Source organism: Ceratotherium simum, chromosome 26 (assembly GCF_057802395.1).
Source record: "Ceratotherium simum simum isolate JZ-2026a chromosome 26, ASM5780239v1, whole genome shotgun sequence".
Taxonomy (NCBI): Eukaryota; Metazoa; Chordata; class Mammalia; order Perissodactyla; family Rhinocerotidae; genus Ceratotherium; species Ceratotherium simum.
The window spans coordinates 26,007,279-26,029,000 of NC_141925.1; the positions used below are offsets into that span (position 1 = coordinate 26,007,279).

Genomic DNA, 21,722 nt, shown 5'->3' on the forward strand with positions numbered 1-21,722 from the left:
GTGGAAATGGCTTTCTTATTTTTTTCTGATTAAACAGATAATATGTACTTAATATCAAAAAAGATTTACACCACACAAAAGTTATTTTGAAGGTGTTAGTTTGAACACCCGTAGATACCTTGATGTTGCAAATCTCCACATAGCATTTTCTTTGTTTTCTATTCATACATCCTTTCTCGGTATTCTTTAAATCTTTCTTTTCCATATCAAGAATCTTCACCATTTTTACCTACTTTTCATTCTTTCTTTTTCCTCTTGTTATCAAACTCTTTAAACTTGTTTAAAATCCATAGCTTCAATTCTAATTCTCTTGTTCACGTTTGTGATATGACCCCTGTACTGTCCTACCTGTACTACTAAAATTGTTTTCTTGGAGATTACCACTAACTTCCTTCCAGTCAAATCCAGTGGCTAAAAAGACACCGTTACTGTCTCCTATGATTTTGTTGCATTTAGTGTATTGATTTTACCTTCTTGAAATTTTCTTCCACCCTGGCCTGTGGTACACACCATTCTTGTCTCCTCTAGCCTCTCTCCTGTATCTCTACCTGTTCCTTTACTGCCTTCTCTCCCTCCTTATTCTTCTTAAAGGCAGGCATTCCTAGGGACTTGGTGTTCCATCTGTAGTACAATGCTTTTAAATAGCCCTTCTCTGACATTTTCCCATTTCTACATTTCTAGCCTCAGTATTTCACCCACATTCTCTTCCCAGATTTTAGATTATATTTTCATTGATGAATGTCATGCTCTCATTTTAATTATTTCAAACCTTGGATCTGTTGACTTTATACTCTCCTCTTTAAAGCATCCCATTAAATATGACATTTCTTAACCAAAAAAACCCCTTAGCTCCCTATTGTTGGCATACCGCCTATAATGCTCTGCCTGGTTATTTTAGCAAATAGTTGACTGTTAACTGTATGCCAGATACTGATTTAGATATTTTCCGATGTGGCCCATTAAGCCAGGCTAACCCACCTCATCTCTAGTCACTACTCTGATTCTTTGCTCTGGCACCTGGTTTCATCATTTGGACTTGGTTTTCTGTCATTCAAACTTTAGCTTTTTCAAGTTGACCTTGACTTGACTGTCTTTCTTGCTTTTAGTGCTTTAGGTTATCTTTGGTAGGAAACCTTGTTCCTATTTCAGCCTCACTGAACCTGAATTTTGCCTGAGCAGTGTTGGCATTCCATGGGTAGACGCTGATAATTAAAACATTTTGTCAAGAACCCCTAGCACTTTTCCTGACAACAGTGGATGACGGTATTTCTACAAACCTCCACACCCCTGAACCTGGGGAGTAGGAAACTAAAGGAGGAAAATGAAAAACTCCCTTTTCGAGTCAGTTGCCATGGTAGGCACCTACAGCAGAAGGCAGAGCTATTCTTTCCCACAGGTACATATGCTGTCATGTGTAGGATCCACACTGTATTACATTATTTCCCTACCCATAAACCCCCAACTAGAGGAAATAATTGCTAACTTAAGAAAATTTCCAGACGTCATTATGCAGCTGTATATGGATGCCCAAGGCTCTCGGTTCACAGATAAGCTGGAACATGTGATTTTTTTCACATCCTCCTTGTCAGGGACACTCTCCTCCAAGGAGACTACTTGCATTTTTGCATTATCCTGTGAGACACAATCAATGGTACCTCATGAGGATGTGGTAAAACATTTCTGTTGATCCAGGGATTGGGATAGAATGATCTGGCTCGGGTGACCTAATTCTGGTGTGCCCTCTGGGGTATTATATGCCTCGTTGTTATTGACATCTGCTGGTGTCTATTTTTATAGAAATCTCTTCCTAGCTAAGATGAAACCTGGAAAACATCCAATGGATTTAGCAACAAAGAGGTTAGTAATTAATGAGAGAAATGACAGGGAAGTGATTAGAAGAACAATCAGTGTGTACATTGTTGAGTGAACAGGAAGTAAAAAAAAAGTAGAACTAGTAAATATAGAGTACTCTTACAAGAATCTAGAATGAGAAGAGGAAACAATAAAGAGGATATATGCTATAATACCAGATAGTGTCAAAAGAGAATTGTTCTCAGCAGGAATCATTTTAGCTTGCTTCTAATGCTAGAGGGATGGAGTCAGTAGAGAGGGTAAGCAGAAAATAGATACAAAAGATGGAGCAAGGTTCTAGAAGAGATGGAGTGGGATTGGAGAGAAGGAGATTAGGGTTACTTTGTATGTAAAGAAGTTTGTTGTCGGAAGATTTTGGGGAGTTCACACGTGGTGATTTCTATTTTCCTGGTAAATTAGGTGATAGGGTCTTCTGTTAACTGTAAAGGTATTGAGAGGACAGGTAGGGGATTTGAGGAGCACTTGCTATAGCTTACTAAGGTCAATGGACGCTGACTAAAGATGAGTAAAGGGATTACTGAGCAGCTTTGAGGGCCCAAATGAGATTTTGCCTGTACATCTGTGGTTTCTGATTTCTATGGCTGTGCCATTTCTTCTCTTATATTCAGCACTGGAAAGGGTTTGTAGAGCCCAGGTCAAGGGCCTGTTAAGACTGGTGGAACTAAAGGAGGAAATCTGGGAAAGAGAGTTAATTCAAGTGATTTGACATAGAGTCCCAGAAGTGACAAGAAGTGAAGTAAGGCCTGAAGAGGCCTGACAACTAGAAGACAACAGAAGAGTCAAAGAAATGGAGGTCTGGAGGAGGTCAGAAAGCAGGTAGAATGTGAATAAGGGCCAGAGTCCCCTCAGGGGCAAGAGAGTGTGACATTGAGATTTTTCATATGGAGCAAAGTTCAGAGTATAACTGTATAGCCAAGTAAGTAGACTGTTGAAGTAGAGTGAAGGTAAAGACACAAACTACTAGTTAGAAAATAAGAAGGAAGAGAAGAGCCCATTTAATAGCAACTAAAAAGGTAAAATGTCTAGAAATAAATTTTCAACAAGAAATGTGTAACATTTCTGCTTGAGGAAAACCTTAAAACACTTCTGACAGAGAAATAAATTTGAATAAATGGACATACCAAAATGTTAGTGTCCCTACCAAACGTGTGATATAATCCCATAAAAAGTGCCTGCAAGATTTTGGGAAGATCTAGATAAGCTCATTGTAAAGTTCCTATGGAAAAACCAAAACACAAAAATAATCAGGAAAACTCTGAAAGGAAAAACAATAAGGGGATTATCCCTACTAGTTAATATACAGTAAAATTTCATTAATTAAAACAAGACAGACTAACTGAACAGAGTGGAAAAAACAGAAATACACCCAGATACATGCAAGAGTTGAGTTTATAATAAAGGCATTATTTCAAATTAGGAGAGAAAAAGGCATCTTGTGGAGACAACTGGTATTAAAAAGGTAGATATTTTAATAAATAGTGGGTAGCCATCTGGAAAGAGATAAAATTGGATCCATAGCTTATCCCGTAAACCAAGATAAACTCCAAAGGGATCAGAGATTTGAAATGCAAAACATGAAACCATAAGAGACCTGAAAGGAAACATAGGAGAAATCTTTTATAACCTTGAAATGGGGAAGTCTTTTCTGACTATGATTCAAAATCTAGAACCCATAAAAGAAAAGATTCATGCATTCAACACACACAAATTCCCAAATTCTGCATGGTGTAGAATACTAATAAGCAAAATGAAAAGATAAATGGCAATGGGGAAAAATATTTGCAACTTATATCAAAGGGGTTAATCTCCCATTAATATATAAAAGGCTCCTCTAAATCAATAAGAGGCCAGCAGCCCAATAGAAAAATACACAAATATGAACAGTTCTTAGATAAAGGAGTACAAGAACCTTTAACATATGAAAAAATGTTCAGTCTCACTCATGATAAGAGAAGCACAGATATCAGTCATAAGAGAAACGCAGTTTCAATTTGCTACCTACCAGCAAATTACCTTTTCTCTCTTGTCAGATTAGCAAAAGTCCAAAAGTTTCACAGCACACACTGTTGATGAGTCCATGGAGAAGAAAGCGCTCTCATACTTTGCTGGTATAAGATGAACCACCACAGGGCCGGCCCGGTGGCTTGGCGGTTAAGTGCGCGTGCTCCGCTACTGGCGGCCCGGGTTCAGATCCCGGGCGCACACTGACGCACCGCTTGTCCAGCCATCCTGAGGCGGCATCCCACATACAGCAACTAGCAGGATGTGCAACTACGACATACAACTATCTACTGGGGGGCTTTGGGGAGAAAAAAGGGGAAAAAAAGGAGGAGGATTGGCAATAGATGTTAGCTCAGGGCCAGTCTTCCTCAGCAAAAAAGAGGAGGATTGGCATGGATATTAGCTCAGGGCTGATCTTCCTCACACACACACACAAAAAAACAGATGAACCACCACAGGGCAGGCCTGGTGGCATAGCGGTTAAATTCGGCGTTCTGCTTTGGTGGCCCAGGGTTCATTCACTGGTTTGGATCCTGGGCATGGACCTACACACCACTCATCAAGCCGTGCTGAGGTAGCGTCCCATATAGAAGAGCTACAATGCTACAACTATGATGCACAACTATTTAATGGGACTTTGGGGAGAAAAAAGGAAGAAGAGGAAGATTGGTAACAGATGTGGGCGCAGGGCCAGTCTTCCTCAAAAAAAACAAAAAACTGTAAACAGGTGAACCAGGGGGGAAGTCAAGATGGCGGCATAAGCAGACTCTGAACTCACCTCCTCCTGCGGACACAGCCAATTTACAACTACTCGTGGAAAAATTACCCCTGAGACAGAACTGAAAACTGGATAAGAGGAACTCCTGCAACAAAGGACAATCTTAATTGGGGTGCAAGAGGCAGAAACTCCCTTCTGGAGAGAAAAAACGCCACCTTCACAAGCTGCAGCGCCTCACCGCCACCCGGGAGCAGCCCACCTCTGGAGGAGCGGGGCCCTGAGCCAGGGAGCACTGCCACTGTGGGCATTTTGTGGACCCAGCACAATCGAGACGAGTGGCAGAATATCTGACTTTACCTGCTACTAAAACATTGGGGAGTACCCACAGAAAAGCTGGTTGACAAAGAAATTAAAACGGGCTATTAAAGGGCCCACACGCAAACTCACCTGTTTCAGAAAGCAACTGAAAATCACCAGAAAGAAAGGTGCGTAGTGCTTTGGTGAAAAGAGACTCACCTAATAGGCCCTGAGTGCATCTCGGTGAGAGTTGAGACCTCTCCAGGGACTGGGACATTGGCGGCGGCCATTGTTGTGGCCTGGTGTGGGCGTGCTGACACAGACGCCATTGGAGTGCTCACTGGGGCCTGCTAGCCCAGGTCTGACCACCCACTAGAGCACCAATTTAATCCAGCTCAGCCAGGGCAGGCAGCGCACCCTAGAGACTGGCCCCACCCAAAAACAAGCCCTCAGGCAATTTGTGGGCCTGCATAGATTGGTGACTGGGTTCTCTGCAGCCTGGCAACTGAGCCGACTTCGGTGTGGCAGGGCGTGCACAAGGAGCGGGTGGAGAGTGTGGGGCGGTGGTGGAGTGTGTGGGGCTCCCGCCGTCGAGAGACTGGGTCCACTTCAGGAGATCGGGGCGCGCACATGGGGCAGGACTGTGTTGACTGTGTGTGTGGACCTGTGGGCGGCAAGCCTTCTCAGCTGCAGAAGACTTGTGCTTCTCAAAGACCCACATAGGGGGTTTGCCCCACCTTCCAAAGCCTGAAACAATTGGGTGCTCCTGTGCCTGAGGCAAGCCCCACGCAGCTGCAATCCTCAGAGAGCTGACAAGAGACCTAAAGGCTGGAGGCTTATAGCAATTGTAAGCCCCTGAGCCTAACAACCTGCCACGCTGGGGGCCTACTCACTTAAAAGAAATACTGCAACACAAATGTGGTATTAGAACTTGCAGCCAACTATGCTGAAGCTCCCCACAGCTGATAAGGAGACTGAAGGGCCCACAACAACTACAAACAGCTGAGCATTACAACAGCTAACTAGGAGGATAACTCAGCCTCCCTGGGTGCCTACAGAGAGAGCAAACAGGCCACAACAGAAGGACACACGTAGCCCACATAGGGGTTACCCCTGGAACATTGAGAACTGAGGGAAGCACACTGCAGGCCACCTAAGCCATCACTTATATAAGGGCACCTATCCAAGAACAGGAGACGTAGCTGACCTACCTAACACGTAGACACAAGCACAGGGAAAGAAGTGAAATGAGGAGGCAAAGGAATACATTCCAAGTAAGAGAACAGGACAAAACCCCAGAAAAGGAACTAAGTGAAACGGAAATGAGCAACCTACCTGACAGAGAGTTCAAACTAAGAGTGTTAAGGATGATCACTGATCTGGGGAGAAGAATAGATGAACTCAGTGAGAATGTCAACAAAGAAATGGAAGATATAAAAAAGAACCAATCAGAAATGAAGAATACAATACTGGAAATGAAAAATTCACTAGAGGGACTCAAAAGCAGAGTAGAGGATACAGAAGACCAGATCTGCGAGCTGGATGAAAGACTAGAAGAAATTACCCAAGCTGACCAGGTAAAAGAGAAGAGAATTAAAAAGAGTGAGGACAGTCTAAGGGACCTCTGGGACAACATCAAGTGCACTAACATCCATGTTATAGGTGTCCTGGAAGGAGAAGAGCGAGACAAAGGGGCAGAGAATCTATTTCAAGAAATAATAGATGAAAACTTCCCTAACCTAAGGAAGGAAACAGACATCCAGGTACAGGAAGCACAGAGAGCCCCAAACAAGATAAACTCAAAGAGGCCCACACCACGACACCTCATAATCAAAATGTCCAGAATTAAAGAGAGAATCCTAAAAGCCGCAAGAGAAAGACAAGTTACATACAAAGGGAGCCCCATAAGGCTATCAGCTGACTTCTCAGCAGAAATCTTACAGGCTAGAAGAGAGTGGCATGATATATTTAAAGTGCTAAAAGGAAAAAACTTACAGCCAAGAATACTCTACCCAGCAAGGTTATCATTCAAAGTGGAAGGAGAGATCAAAAATTTCCCAGACAAGCAAAAATTAAAGGAGTGTGTCACCAAGAAACCAGTGCTACAAGAAATGTTAAAGGGACTGATTTAAGGGGAAAAGAGAAGACCACAAATAGGAAAAATTATCTATTTCCATGATAAGAGGGTAATGGATACAAATGCACAAAAAAGAGATTAGATATGATATCAAAAACATAAAATGAGGGAGGAGGAGAGTTAAAGAGTAGAGCTTTCATACAGGGGTCAAACTAAAGAGACCATCAATTCTGTATAGAAGAAGAAAGGAAGAGAGAAGAACTACTAAAACACTGAGAAAAAAAAGTTAAAAAATGGCAGTAAGTACATACTTATCAATAGCTATTTTAAACGTCAGTGGACTGAATGCTCCAAGTAAAAGGCATAGGGTGGCTGATTGGATAAAAAAACAAGACCCGTATATATGCTGCATACAAGAGACACACTTCAGACCTAAAGACACTCACAAACTGAAAGTGAAGGGATGGAAGAAGATACTCAACGCAAATGGCAATGAAAAGAAAGCTGGGGTAGCAGTACTCACATCAGACAAAATAGACTTTAAAACAAAAACTGTAACAAGAGACAAAGAAGGGCATTCCATAATGATCAAGAGAACAATCCAACAAGAGGATATAACACTTGTAAATATCTACGCACCCAATGTAGGTGCACCTAAATATATAAAGCAATTATTAACAGACATAAAAACAGAAATAGACAGTAACACAATAGTAGTAGGGGACTTTAACACTCCACTTACACCAACGGATAGATCATCTAAACAGAAGATCAATAAGGAAACATTGGCCTTAAATGATACACTAGAACAGGTGGACCTAGTAGATATATACAGAGCATTCCATCCAAAAACTGAACAATACATGTTCTTTTCAAATGCACATGGAACATTCTCCAGGATTGACCACATATTAGGCCACAAAACAAGTCTCCATAAATTTAAGAAGATCGAAATAATACCAAGCATCTTTTCTGACCACCACGGTATGAAACTAGAAATCAACTATAGGAAGAAAATCAGAAAAGCCACAAATACATGGAGATTAAACAAAATGCTACAGAACAACGAGTGGGTCAGCGAAGAAATCAAAGAAGAAATCAAAAAATACCTGGAGACAAATCAAAATGAAAATACGACAGGTCAGAATTTATGGGATACAACAAAAGCGGTTCTAAGAGGGAAGTTTATAGCAATACAGGCCTATCTCAACAAACAAGAAAAATCTCAAATAAATAATCTAACAATGCACCTAAAGGAACTGGAAAAAGAAGAACAAACAAAGCCCAAAATCAGTAGAAGAAGGGAAATAATAAAAATCAGAGCAGAAATAAATGAAATAGAGACCCAAAAAACAATAGAAAAAATTAATAAAGCCAAGAGCTGGTTCTTTGAAAAGATAAACAGAATTGACAAACCCTTAGCTAGACTCACCAAGAAAAAAAAAGAGAAGGCACAAATAAATAAAATCAGAAATGAAAGAGGAGAAATTACAACAGACACCTCAGAAATACAAAAGATTATAAGAGACTACTGTGAAAAGCTATGTGCCAACCACTTCGACAATCTGGAAGAAATAGATAAATTCTTAGAATCATACAACCTTCCAAAACTGGATCAAGAAGAAGTAGAGAATTTGAATAGACAAATCACCAGTAAGGAGATAGAAACAGTAATCAAAAACCTCCCCAAAAATAAAAGTCAAGGACCAGACGGCTTCCCTGGTGAATTCTACCAAACATTCAAAGAAGACTTAATACCTATCCTTCTCAAACTCGTCCAAAAAATTGAGGAGTGGGGTAAGCTCCCTAACTCATTCTACGAAGCCTACATTACCCTGATACCAAAACCAGACAAGGACAACACAAAAAAAGAAAATTACAGGCCAATATCACTGATGAACAGCGATGCAAAAATCCTCAACGAAATACTAGCAAATCGCATAGAACAATACGTTAAAAAGATTATACATGATGATCAAGTGGGATTTATTCCAGGTATGCAGGATGGTTTAACATTCGCAAATGAATCAATGTGATACACCACATTAGTAAAATGAAGAATAAAAATCACATGATCATCTCAATAGATACAGAGAAAGCATTTGACAAGATAGAGCATCCATTTATGATAAAAACTCTGAATAAAATGGGTATAGAAGGAAAGTACCTCAACATAATAAAGACCATATATGAGAAACCCACAGCTAATATCATCCTCAATGGTGAAAAACTGAAAGCTATCCCTGTTCCTAAGAACAGGAACCAGACAAGGATGCCCACTGTCACCACTCCTGTTTAACATAGTACTGGAAGTCCTAGCCAGAGCAATCAGGCAAGAGAAAGAAATAAAAGGGATCCAAATTGGAAAGGAACTAGTGAAACTGTCACTATTTGCATATGACATGATTTTATGTATAGAAAACCCTAAAATACCCACCAAAATACTTTTAGAGGTAATAAACGAATACGGTAAAGTTGCAGGATACAAAATCAACATACAAAAATCAGTTGCATTTCTATACACTAACAACGAAGTAGCAGAAAGAGAAATTAAGGATACCATCCCATTTACAATTGCAACAAAAAGAATAAAATACCTAGGAATAAACTTAACCTAAGAGGTGAAAGAGCTGTACACTGAAAACTATAAAACATTGCTGAAACAAATTGAAGAAGACACAAAGAAATGGAATGATATTCCATGCTCTTGGATTGGAAGAATTAACATAGTTAAGATGTCCATACTGCCTAAAGCAATCTATAGATTCAGTGCAGTCCCTATCAAAGTTCCAACAACATTTTTCACAGAAATAGAACAAATAATCCTAAAATTTATATGGAACAATAAAAGACCCCGAATAGCTAAAGGAATCCTGAGAAAAAAGAACAAAGCTCGAGGTATCACACTCCCTGATTTCAAAATATACTACAAAGCTGTAGTAACCAAAACAGCATGGTACTGGCACAAAAACAGATACACAGATCGATGGAATAGAATCAAAAGCCCAGAAATAAACCCACACATCTACGGACAGCTAATCTTTGACAAAGGATCCAAGAACATACAATGGAGAAAAGAAAGTCTCTTCAACAAATGGTGTTGGGAAAACTGAACAGCCACATGCAAAAAAATGAAAGTATACCCTTACCTTACACCATACACAAAAATTAACTCAAAATGGGTTAAAGACTTGAATGTAAGACCTGAAACTATGAAACTTCTAGAAGAAAACATAGGCAGTACACTCTTCGACATCAGTCTTAGCAACATATTTTCAAGCACCGTGTCTGACCGGGCAAGAGAAACAATAGAAAAAATAAACAAATGGGACTACATCAAACTAAAAAGCTTCTGCACAGCAAAGGAAACCATCAACAAAACAAAAAGACAACCTAACAATTGGGAGAAGATATTTGCAAACCATACATCTGATAAGGGCTTAATCTCCAAAATATATAAAGAACTCATGCATCTCAACAACAAAAAAACTACCAACCCAATTAAAAAATGGGCAAAAGACCTGAACAGACATTTCTCCAAAGAAAATATACAGATGGCCAACAGACATATGAAAAGATGTTCAAAATCATTAACTATCAGGGAAATGCAAATCAAAACTACAATGAGATATCACCTCACGCCCGTCAGAATGGCTATAATTAACAAGACAGGAAACAGCATGTGTTGGAGAGGATGTGGAGAGAAGGGAACTCTCATACACTGCTGGTGGGAGTGCAAACTGGTGCAGCCACTATGGAAAACAGTATGGAGATTCCTCTAAAAATCAAGGATAGAACTACCATATGATCCAGCTATTCCACTGCTGGGATTTATCCAAAGAACTTGAAAACACCAATGCATAAAGATACATGCACCCCTGTGTTCATTGCAGCATTATTCACAATAGCCAAGACTTGGAAGCAACCTAAGTGCCCATCAAGGGACAAATGGATAAAGAAGCTGTGGTATATATACACAATGGAATACTACTCAGCCATAAGAAACGATGAAATCCAGCCATTTGTGACAACATGGTTGGACATTGAGGGTATAATGCAAAGTGAAATACGTCAGAGGGAGGTCAAATACCGTATGATTTCCTTTGTTAAGTAGTAGATAATAACAACAATAAACAAACACATAGAGACAGAGATTGGATTGGTGGTTACCAGAGGGGAAGGGGGGAGGGAGGAGGGCGAAAGGGATAATTTGGCACATGTGTGTGGTGATGGGTTGTAATTAGTCTTTGGGTGGTGAACATGATGTAATCTATGCAGAAATAGAAGTATAATGATGTACACCTGAAATTTATACAATGTTATAAGCTAATGTTACTGCAATATACAAAAAATTTAAAAGAAAAAAAGAAAAATGTTCATTTCAAAAAAAAAATATATAGGAAGCAGGAAGAATCTGGCATGGTAGGCTCCAAACTATTAACAATGATTACCTCTAGGGAGTGGAATTCTTACTTTATTTCCACATTATTTGAGTATGTTAATATAATCAAGTATTAGTTTTATTATTTTAAACAAAAGATTGAAAATAGGAAGAAATACTTTTTAAATAAACAAGTAGCTGGTATTACAGTAATCCACAGATGAGGTTTATAAGATCTGGACTCAGGGCCTGTCTTCTCTAAGAACAGTCTTTCTTTCTAATATCTCCCACCTGTGAACACAGACTTTTCTCTGATATTTCTTATTCTCCTTTTCATTTCCTTTCAACCGTGGATGCTCCTAGATGATCTCTTTTTTTATGATTACTGCACATTTTAAAATTTCCCTTTGCTCACTGCTTCTTGTCATCCTTTTGTAGTCTTTCCCCTTGTTACATAGCCATATTTTAAAACTTTCAGTGCCACATATGCCTTGTCCGCATTACTGTCCGTTTTATTTGGTAATTCATTGTGCAACAATTTCTCTTTTAAAACATAGAGAATACTGCAAAGTATGTGTATTTTCTGAATTTCTTTTAGATGGAGAGAATACACCTGAAATCAAAAAATCAACTCCAAATCAGAATATTTCTGATGAAAATCAAACCCACGACATGATGATGGAGAGACTAACAGGAGACAGTTTCTGGTACTCCATCTTAGGAAGACTTTGGGATTTTGAGTACCAGTTAGAATTGAACCAAGAAAACCAAGAGAGATATTTAGAACAAGTATCTTTCACCCACAAAAAGATCACACAGGAGAGAAGCCTTGAATGTAATAGATTTGGGGAAAACTATAATCTGAACTCAAACCTTATTATGCATCAGAGAATTCCTTCAATTAAAATACCCCTTAATTCTGACACACAAGGAAATAGCATCAAATATAATTCAGACTTGGTTTACTATCAAGGAAACTATGTAAGAGAGAATCCTTATGAATATAATGAGTGTGGAAAAATCTTCAATCAACATATTCTTCTTACTAATCATATGCATACTGAAGAGAAACCCAGTGAATGTGGGAAGGCCTTCAGCCACAACTCGTCTCTTACTCAACCTCAGATAGTCCTTACAGGAGAGAAGCCCTACAAGTGTGATGAATGTGGGAAAAGATTCAGCCAGAGGATACATCTTATTCAACATCAGAGAATTCACACCGGAGAAAAACCTTTTATATGCAATGAATGTGGGAAAGCCTTCCGTCAACATTCGTCCTTTACTCAACATCTGAGAATTCATACTGGGGAGAAACCCTATAAATGTAGTCAGTGTGGGAAAGCCTTCAGCCGTATCACATCCCTTACTGAACATCATAGACTTCATACTGGAGAGAAACCTTATGAGTGTAGTTTTTGTGGGAAAGCTTTCAGCCAGAGGACACATCTTAATCAGCATGAGAGAACTCATACAGGAGAGAAACCCTATAAATGTAATGAATGTGAGAAAGCCTTTAGCCAGAGTGCACACCTTAATCAACATAGGAAAATCCATACTCGGGAGAAATTATGTGAATATAATAAATGTGAGGAAACCTTAAGCCACAGTCCTTCACTTACTCAGCACCACGTAATTCATGGGGAGGGAAATCGTGTGAATATATAAATGTAGGAAAATTTTTGGTCAGACCTTTTCATCCCATTCATACATCAAATTATTCATAGTGAAGAGAAAGTTTATAATAAACTTTTAATGCATAGAAACCAAATAAATTTAGACCTTAAATTAGTAGCATATTATATTCCCAGGAGAGGTTATAAATAGTGAAAATAATTTATTTTATGAACAAGATTATATAAGTCATGTTCCAAATCTGATATAAAACTTTTTTTTAATGACCAGAAATCCTATAGGAAATAACCTGCAATTATTCACCGGTAAGTTTTATGGTAAAGTTTTTAAATTATACAAATGTTGATTAATCAAGGCAATGATGTAGTGTAACCAGTCACATAAACTTGAAATAAACAGAAAAGAGCATTATTTCTCAAACTTCAGTCTTTTGTGTGCTTCCTCTACAGTTTTTACCATATTTAGTGTTTACTTAATATTTTTCTTTAAAGGGACTCAGAGTTTTTAGCCTTGTCCTAGGAAATATTATTTATGGAAATTATGAGTTTTATATGCTAATTATGTTTATTCTAACTTCCATGAAAATAAATATATAACTTTGAAATTTAAAATAATCCATCGGTGTACCACCTAATCTTCTGTACCATTATTTGAGAAACAATGTGATATGATATGGCAATATTCTATTATTATTTTTTCAGCAATCCTTGCATTATTCTCATCAAACAAGTCCTAGGATCACTTTAAGAAGAGTCTTGGAGGAGACTGAGGGTCATTTGATGAACTTTGAAAACTGATTCAGAGAAGTCTACTTTTCTATCCTGTTGTTCTAGTTTTAAATTTCCCTATAGCAAACAGATTTTTGAATTAAAATTATTTTTGCTATATTTGTGGGTTTGAATAGAGAGGAAGGTTGGTATTTTTTATATATATAATGACTAGGGGCTAAGAATTACTATACCTCGCTGCACCGCTGTGGAAGATGAGAAGTAGGGGAATGTACCAGAGCGTGAGCTGTGGTACCGTGTTGAGGCTAAGAATCAGGGAAGAGCCCTTACTGGCTTATATAAACAACTAAGGAAGTATTACTAATTGACTTAATAATTCATTTTATTTATTGAAATATATTTATGTAACACCTTTTTCCAAAAAGAATTTAAGGTGGTTTAATTTGATTTTTATGATTACTGCCTTGATTGACAGAAATCACATTTTGATGTTACAAAGTGTTATAAATGTAAACTATCATAAGCCATAAATAGGTGCAACTCTGGGGCTGCTTGAGTGTCTTGGCTTTCTGTTTTTCTTTCGGTCTTCTTAGGCATGGCTGAAGAAGCTGTGAGGCTAAGGTAAGAGAGTAGTCCCTTTGCTTTCTCATCTTTCTTCTAACATATCTTCTAGCTCAAGGCTTCCCTGGTTTTCTTCCCGGTGAAGGACTAGATTTTATAGGCCTTAAGTCAAAGCTGAAATTATTTAAAGATTTTAAAAAAGCAAAATACTAAAAACCAAGAAAGTAATAAAGTGAACTCATTTCATCACAGAAGTTAAATTTTTCAAAGTACGTTTATGTCCCATGCATCAGTGGATGTGAAATAGTTAATAAAACCCTGAGTTACTGTAGTCAAGGAGGATTTCTAATAGTATTTTGTGTTCAAATAACTGTATTGGAGATCCATTTTCAGGGCAGGTCAGTTCTGGAAGTGTCTGTTCACCAAAAGGAGCTACACTTAACATTCATTTGCCATAAGGAGGCAGAATATAGGGCACTCAGATTTTGGGAAGAGAGAGAATGAACCAAGGTGAAGTCTCAGACAGGAAGTAATGATTAATTGCAATTGGTAAAGGCTTTCGTTAAAGTTTAGTTTTGCAACCAGGAACAAAGAAAACCGAGTATTCCACAAAGAGTCCTAAAGGCTCCAATACAAGGCATTGTATCTCAGTACAGGTGAAAAACAAGAACGATAAGGGATTTTCAGAAGAGGATCAGCAGAATTTGGACAATCCCAGAAAGACGTGTCTGGACTGAACCAGACCACAGTTGGCCAAGGATTTTCACCAATTCTTCATAACTAGGAATTTAAATTACAAGCCTGTTATATATTCCTTGGGGTCATAAATGATTATGCTTATGTTAATTGTACAGTAAATTATGTCATTCTGATGTGAATTCATCCTCATGTTGTCCTTTGTTTTCTTCAAAATATTCCAAGTTAAGGCGTGAACCCTAAATATATTAATTACATCAAAATACTGGTGCTTGGAGTAGGGGAGCCAGAGAAATATTACTCAGTCAAAAACCTGTTTGTTACAACTTATTTCTGTCTAGGAGGGCAGGACATTACCCTTTCACATATATTTGGTCCATCCAACCAGGTGTTATTGCCCTTCTTTTATGAAAAGAGAGACTTAAGCTTAGACATAATAATAAATGGTTTATTACTCAGAGTTTCTCAGACTGAAATGTCACTAGAACATGCATCATCTTACTCCTAATCCAATGGATACAACAGTGTCTGGAACAGTGTTTGAGAACACTCTGAAAACATTTGATAAATATATTAAAATTAATCAAATGAAAGATTAATGCTCAGCATCAAAATCTGTGTGACTCATTTTCTCAGAATATCAGAATATTAAAGGATGATCGTGTTGACAGATTCTCTTATGTCCAAAGGGCTTGTGGGCTTGGATAAAAAATTATTATGCTTTGTATTTTAATTAATATTCAGTTTATTAATTAAGAAATCAACTAACATTGTTTAAACAGACAACAGTCCTCTAATTATTCACAGATGTGTGACTAGTAAATAAAAACTTAGGAATTTCTAAAATCAGATATTCCCACTCTTTTAAACACTGACTTCAAATTTAAACATATCTAAACATTTCATTAAAATCACAAACCTAAAATTTCAAATATTATTGAATGCTTTAAACATCTTAAGAAACAAGTAAGAGGTACCCAGAATATCAAAATAATTATACCAAAACTAGTCGTAAAAATGTTAACTCCATGGATTTAATTTTTTTCTTATCCTCATTTGGACACTTTCCCAGGGTTCCAATTTTTCATATTCCTAGGCTTAGGTTGTTGTACCATGTACTGTTTGTATACCTTCCTCAGGTTTTAGTAATCTTATCCAACCCAAAATAAGAATACCCTTATGTTTAATCAGTTAAGAATAAACTTAACATAGTTAAGGTGCTGGTACCCCTATGTTTATTCTTAACTGATTAAACAGGACCATAAATATACATGTATGTATATATGTACATACTTAGCAAGAAAAAGGAATGCTTATTTTTAAGATCAATAATGAAACATACTGTTATAGTCATTCTTTTATAACTACATTTTAACACACTTGATTATATTAACTTTGCTCTTGAGTATCATTTTGAACACTTGACCTCATATATTCAAGCAGGTCTAACTATTTTTAAAAATGCTCAAATTGTGACAACTTAGCCTGTGGAAGCTCCATTAACTCTTAGCACTGTATCTGTTATCCTTAAAAACGTTCTCATTCTTGGAAGTAAAATGTTCCAAGCCCATCCCGAATTTTTCCCTTCTCTCAGACATAAGATTAGCTTCCTCTCCCACCTCCTGCCCAAAGAGTTCTAGTTTCTTTTTGTGCAGAGTAGTAGTAAAGACCAAAATCTGCGCACTAGGGATGTACATGACCATTGAGAGTGAGCAAAAGTCCTGCTGCTGTTACAGCCACTGCTATCAGGTCACTTTTAGCAGTAAAAGCTGGATAGTATGTCTTTTAAGACAAGACCGTGGTTTCTCTCTGACTTTTCTAGTTTAGCGTATGTGGATGTACCCTATTATTTTCAACAAGATGGGGTTTCTTTATCACTGGCATGTTCACTTCCATTGACAGAAGTCATTTAAATAACTTCATTTAAAATTGATTGCAGGCTGCCTTTGAGTGGCCCTCAAATGTTTGTGTGAAAGCAAGCTCCTAACTTCCAGCAATATACAGCTTGCTGAAGAAAAAAAACCTCTTAGTATTGGTAACGTGACAGAAATGTAAAGTGCATGCTTTTAAAGAACCCCACATGTGGTAATAAAAGTTTAATTACTACTCAAAAATCAATTTTTAAAGAGATCAAAGATTCACCAAAAAAATTAGTAAAAGACATGAAGAGACAGTTCACAAAAAATGATACAAATAACCCTTAAATGAAAAGATGTTCAACTTCACTCATAAGAGAAATACAAATTAAAACAACTGAAATACCATTTCTCATCAGTCAAATTGGCAGAAATCCAAAATCTTGACAACAAACTGTCAGTGATACTGTCTGGAAACAGGCACTCCTATAAGACTGGTAGGAATGCAAAAGAGCACAACCCCTGTGGAAGCGAATTTGTCAATATCTAGCAAGATGTCATATGCACTTACCCTTGGGCCCAGCAAACCCAATCTAGAAATTTACCCTGAAGATACACCTCTAACAATAATAAAATACATGTGCACAGAGTTATTCATTAAAATACTGAGAAAAAACTAAATGTTCACACAAGAAAGATTGCTCAACAAACTACAATACATCCACACAGTAAAGTTCCGTGCATCTGAAAAAGAACAAGGAAGATTTCTAAGAACTGATATGGAGTGATTCTTTCAAGATATGTTAAATGAAAAAGGCAAATGCAGAAGAGTATATATAAAATGTTAGTTATTTGTAAGAAAGAAAGAATTTATATATATGATTATCCTTGCAAAGAGAAATACAGGAAAGACAAACTAGAAACCAATAAATTGGTTACCTACAAGAAACAAGAACAGGGTTAAAGGGATAGGAAGGGAATGAAACTTCCCTGAATATACCTTTTATAGTTTTGACTTTTGAACCATTTTAGTCATTTACACACATTAAAAAAATAAGATTAAATCCAAGAGGATAGGTTTCTCCCTATCCTTGAATACAAAATTGTTACAAACAGATACAAATGAACCTAATTGTATAGAATATTGATATAACCACACAGAAGAAAAAGAAGAATCCAAGAAAATTTTTAACAGTACTTTCATTGTACGCTCTAAGGGCAAAAAAAAATGAAAAAAGAAATCTCGAGTTATACTTAGTAACTCTGTTTTTAGTGGTAATATTGTTATGACAATTGCAAAGGTATTTGGTGTCTATGGTAGGATTTAGCAAGTTAGTTATTGATGTTGCTGGGGTGGGGACCAGGGTTCTCACTATGGAGAAAGGAGATACGAATAAAGAGGAGAGGAAGGAGAAGAAACTCATTAGTGTTTAGAGGTTTTTGTGTGTGCTTGTGTAGTTCAATATATAGATAGCTATGTCCCCTGAAATAGCCTGGAAGCAAGAAAATCTCAGTAGCAAGGTGCTCACATGGCACCCAGATCTTGGTTTCTAGTTACCATTCCCCACTGAAACTTCTCCTTGGAGAAACTGCTGATCCAACAGCTGAGGGGGGAGAAAGCACAGGTGAACCTGGATCATACTTTTGTATCAGAAAGTAAGGAGATTCACAAAAACTAATGGAGACAAGTCAAAAAGACAGGCATCAGCTTAAAGAGGCTCCCACTGGCCAATTTTGGAATAATTAGAACTTCGAAGTGAATGACAGGAATAAAACATTAAATTTAAAAAATCCATTAGTTCATACTAATAGAAAAAAAACAAAACTTTTAAAAAAGTGTGAGTGCAACAGAATGAATCTATCTTGGAAACGTTATGCTAAGTGAAAGAAGCCAGACTTAATAGATATCATGTGATTCCATTTTTATATGAAGTCCTAATAAGCAGTATTAATGTGTGGTGATAGTAATTAGTCTTTGGGTGGTGAACATGATGTAATCTATGCAGAAATAGAAGTATAATGATGTACACCTGAAATTTATACAATGTTATAAACCAATGTTACTGCAATAAATAAAAAATTTTTAAAAAATAAATTGATTACAAACCTGTAAAAAAAAAAAATTAGATCAGTGGTTGCTTCAGGAGGAGATGGATTGACTAGGAAGGGGCATAAGGGAATTTATGGAAATGTTCTATTTTCATATTGGTCTGAATTGTTTGTGTGCATTCATCAAAACTGATTGAATACTTAAGCTTTATATGCATTTCACCGTATATGGATTACCTCTCAATTAAAAATTATTTTTTACATGTGATGTGGGGAAAGGGGAAAGCTCTTCTTTACAAAAGAATGCCAACTAAAGGGACCGGCCTGGTGGTGTAGTGGTTAAGTTCACGTGCTCCACTTCTGCGGCCGGGGGTTCACTGCTTCGGATCCCAGGCGTGGACCTATACACCGCTCATCGAGGCATGCTGTGGAGGCGTCCCATATACAAAAAATAGAGGAATATGGGCACAGATGTTAGTTCAGGGCTAATCTTCCTCACCAAAAATAAAAAAAAAAGAATGCCAACTAAAAATGTACTAAGAATGATAGAAATAGAAAAATCACCACTTTATAACCACCACAGTAATAATTAATTGAGAATCATCAATGGATGCTAAAACCATTGGCTTAAAGTTTATTTGGAAAACAGGATATTCCACAGTATCAAAAGCATCTCCCCAGCAATTATCTATTAATTACAAAGGGAATTACAATGGAGAAATCTGGCAGACACTACCTCAATCAAAGATTAATACCAGAAAGGGGGCACACTGAATTTGCGACAACATGGATGGACCTGACTTATTATGCTGAGCGAAATAAGTCAGGCAGAGAAAGACAAATACTGTATGATTTCATTCATATGTGGAAGATAAACAAACACTTAGATAAGGAGAACAGATTGGAGGGGAAGGGGATTGAGGGAGGGTAAAAGAGTGATGGATAAAAACTAGACTCTTGGTGGTGAATACGATGCAGGCTACACAGAAACTGAAATATAATAATGTACACCTGAAATCTACATAATGTTATAAGCCAATATGACCTCAATAAAATAATTTTAAAAATTAGAAAAGGGGACACACTGAAATCATGTGACTCATGACAATAATGCTCTCTGAAAAGGACACATCACATGTAATATTCCTGCCAATAATATTAACCTGAATTCAAACATGAGGAACCTATGAAAGCCAAATTGAAAGACATTTGGCAAAACTAAGGTCTTGCACTCTTTTTAAATGTCAGTGTCATGAAAGAAAAACAAAAAAGAGACTGAGGGACTGTTCTAGAGTAAAGGAAAGTAAAGAGACATGACAACTAAATGCAATGCGTGATCCTTCATTAGATCCTGGATCAATTTTTGTAAAAGCTATAAAGGACATTATCGGGATGATTAAGAAATTGTAGCTATGGAGTAATAATATTATTATATCAATGTGAAATTTCCTGAATGTGACAGTTTTACTGTAGTGATATAGGAGAATGTCCTTATTCTTAGGAGATAGATACATGATAGATGTATTTATGGGTGAAGTGTCATGTCTGCAAGCAACTCACAGATGGTTTCAAAAAAATATACCACACACACACACATATATCACATATATATCAAGTGATTTGGTGTCTGTGTCTGCATTTATATATAAAATATATAACAGAGAGACAGCGTGGCAAAATGTTAACAATCAATGGATATCTGACTGAAGGGTTTATGGTTGCTTATTGTGCTGTTGCAATTTTTCTGTGGGTTTGAAATTTTTTTAAATAAAAAGTTGATTTTAAAAAGCAATATTCATTGAACCTTAAAAAGGGCCAAAATTTTAACTTTACAAAAAAGAGTTAGGAGATGAAAGGGGAAGTGGTAATCTGATGTAGAAAGAACATGATCATTTTACTGAACTGAGAATTCGTGAGTTACAGCAAAACCTCAAAAGAACACACCCTATGATAATGACGTTTTGAGTATAACATGATTGCCATGATTGGCTACCAGACCCCCTGACGCTCTTGAATACCACCCTTATCTCTTCTTCTACATCACAATAATGTGATACTGCATTTTACATAATTATATACAACTACCTATTTACATTTTACACTATTATAATGCTATAACTTATAGCATGATGCCATCTCAATAAGATGAAACCTAGAAAGTCCAGAAATAGAAATGTTTTGGTAACTTATCAGGGCCACACATGTTGAAATTGCCAAGAGATGAGAGACGGCTAGGTGGCATGGAAGGAGCTCAAATGACACGGAAGGACAGATGTGCAGGGCAGCAACAACTTGTCTCTGAGGCCCACATAGCCATTTGTAAAATGAGGTTTAAATATTCACTTAGACTCACAGCAGAGAAATTGAGCATTACCTAGGGGTAATAAACCTTAACAACTTTAATGACCTTACAAGTAAATCAAACTGAACAGCCTCCTCCTCATTCTCTCATCTCAAATACCAGTATGCCCAAAGGTCCTCCTAGTCACTCAAGCCAGATACCTGAGAGTTACCCTAGATTTCTCTCACCCTCCACCGCACATGCCATCAGCCATGAAGTCCTATAGATTCTGCCTCCCTGAAATCACTGTAGATGCAAATCCTTGACCATTGTTTCCAGTGGGACTGCTGAAACAGAACCACACATGCGTCCCTGTGGCACACAGTCACTTGTTCAACATATATAAGTGTGTTAATATTATTAGAACTTTCTCTGAGATATAGGGGCCTCCCTTGGATCATTGAGTAACAAAAAGGACAAAAGCCATCCTGGTCCACAGCTGTAGCAGACATTACTAGTCCATCGCCTAAGATCTGATTTCCCTTCCTTCTAATGGAGTAGAATCCTTGATTT

General features: G+C 37.5%; 1 protein-coding gene across 3 annotated transcripts in view; it reads left to right on the top strand.

The window, feature by feature from the left end:
* Positions 1-15,149, top strand: part of ZNF713 (zinc finger protein 713) — a 37,667-nt gene extending 22,518 nt beyond the window's left edge. For 2 of the 3 annotated variants that reach the window (XM_087417380.1, XM_004439535.3), the window contains one exon: positions 11,945-15,149. In XM_087417380.1, coding sequence (XP_087273506.1) covers positions 11,945-13,011 — 1,067 coding nt within the window. In that variant the 3' untranslated portion in view covers positions 13,012-15,149. The remainder of the gene's footprint in view (positions 1-11,944) is intronic. The other variant, XR_015548571.1, reaches the window with a different exon arrangement.
* The last annotated feature ends 6,573 nt before the right edge of the window (positions 15,150-21,722 follow it).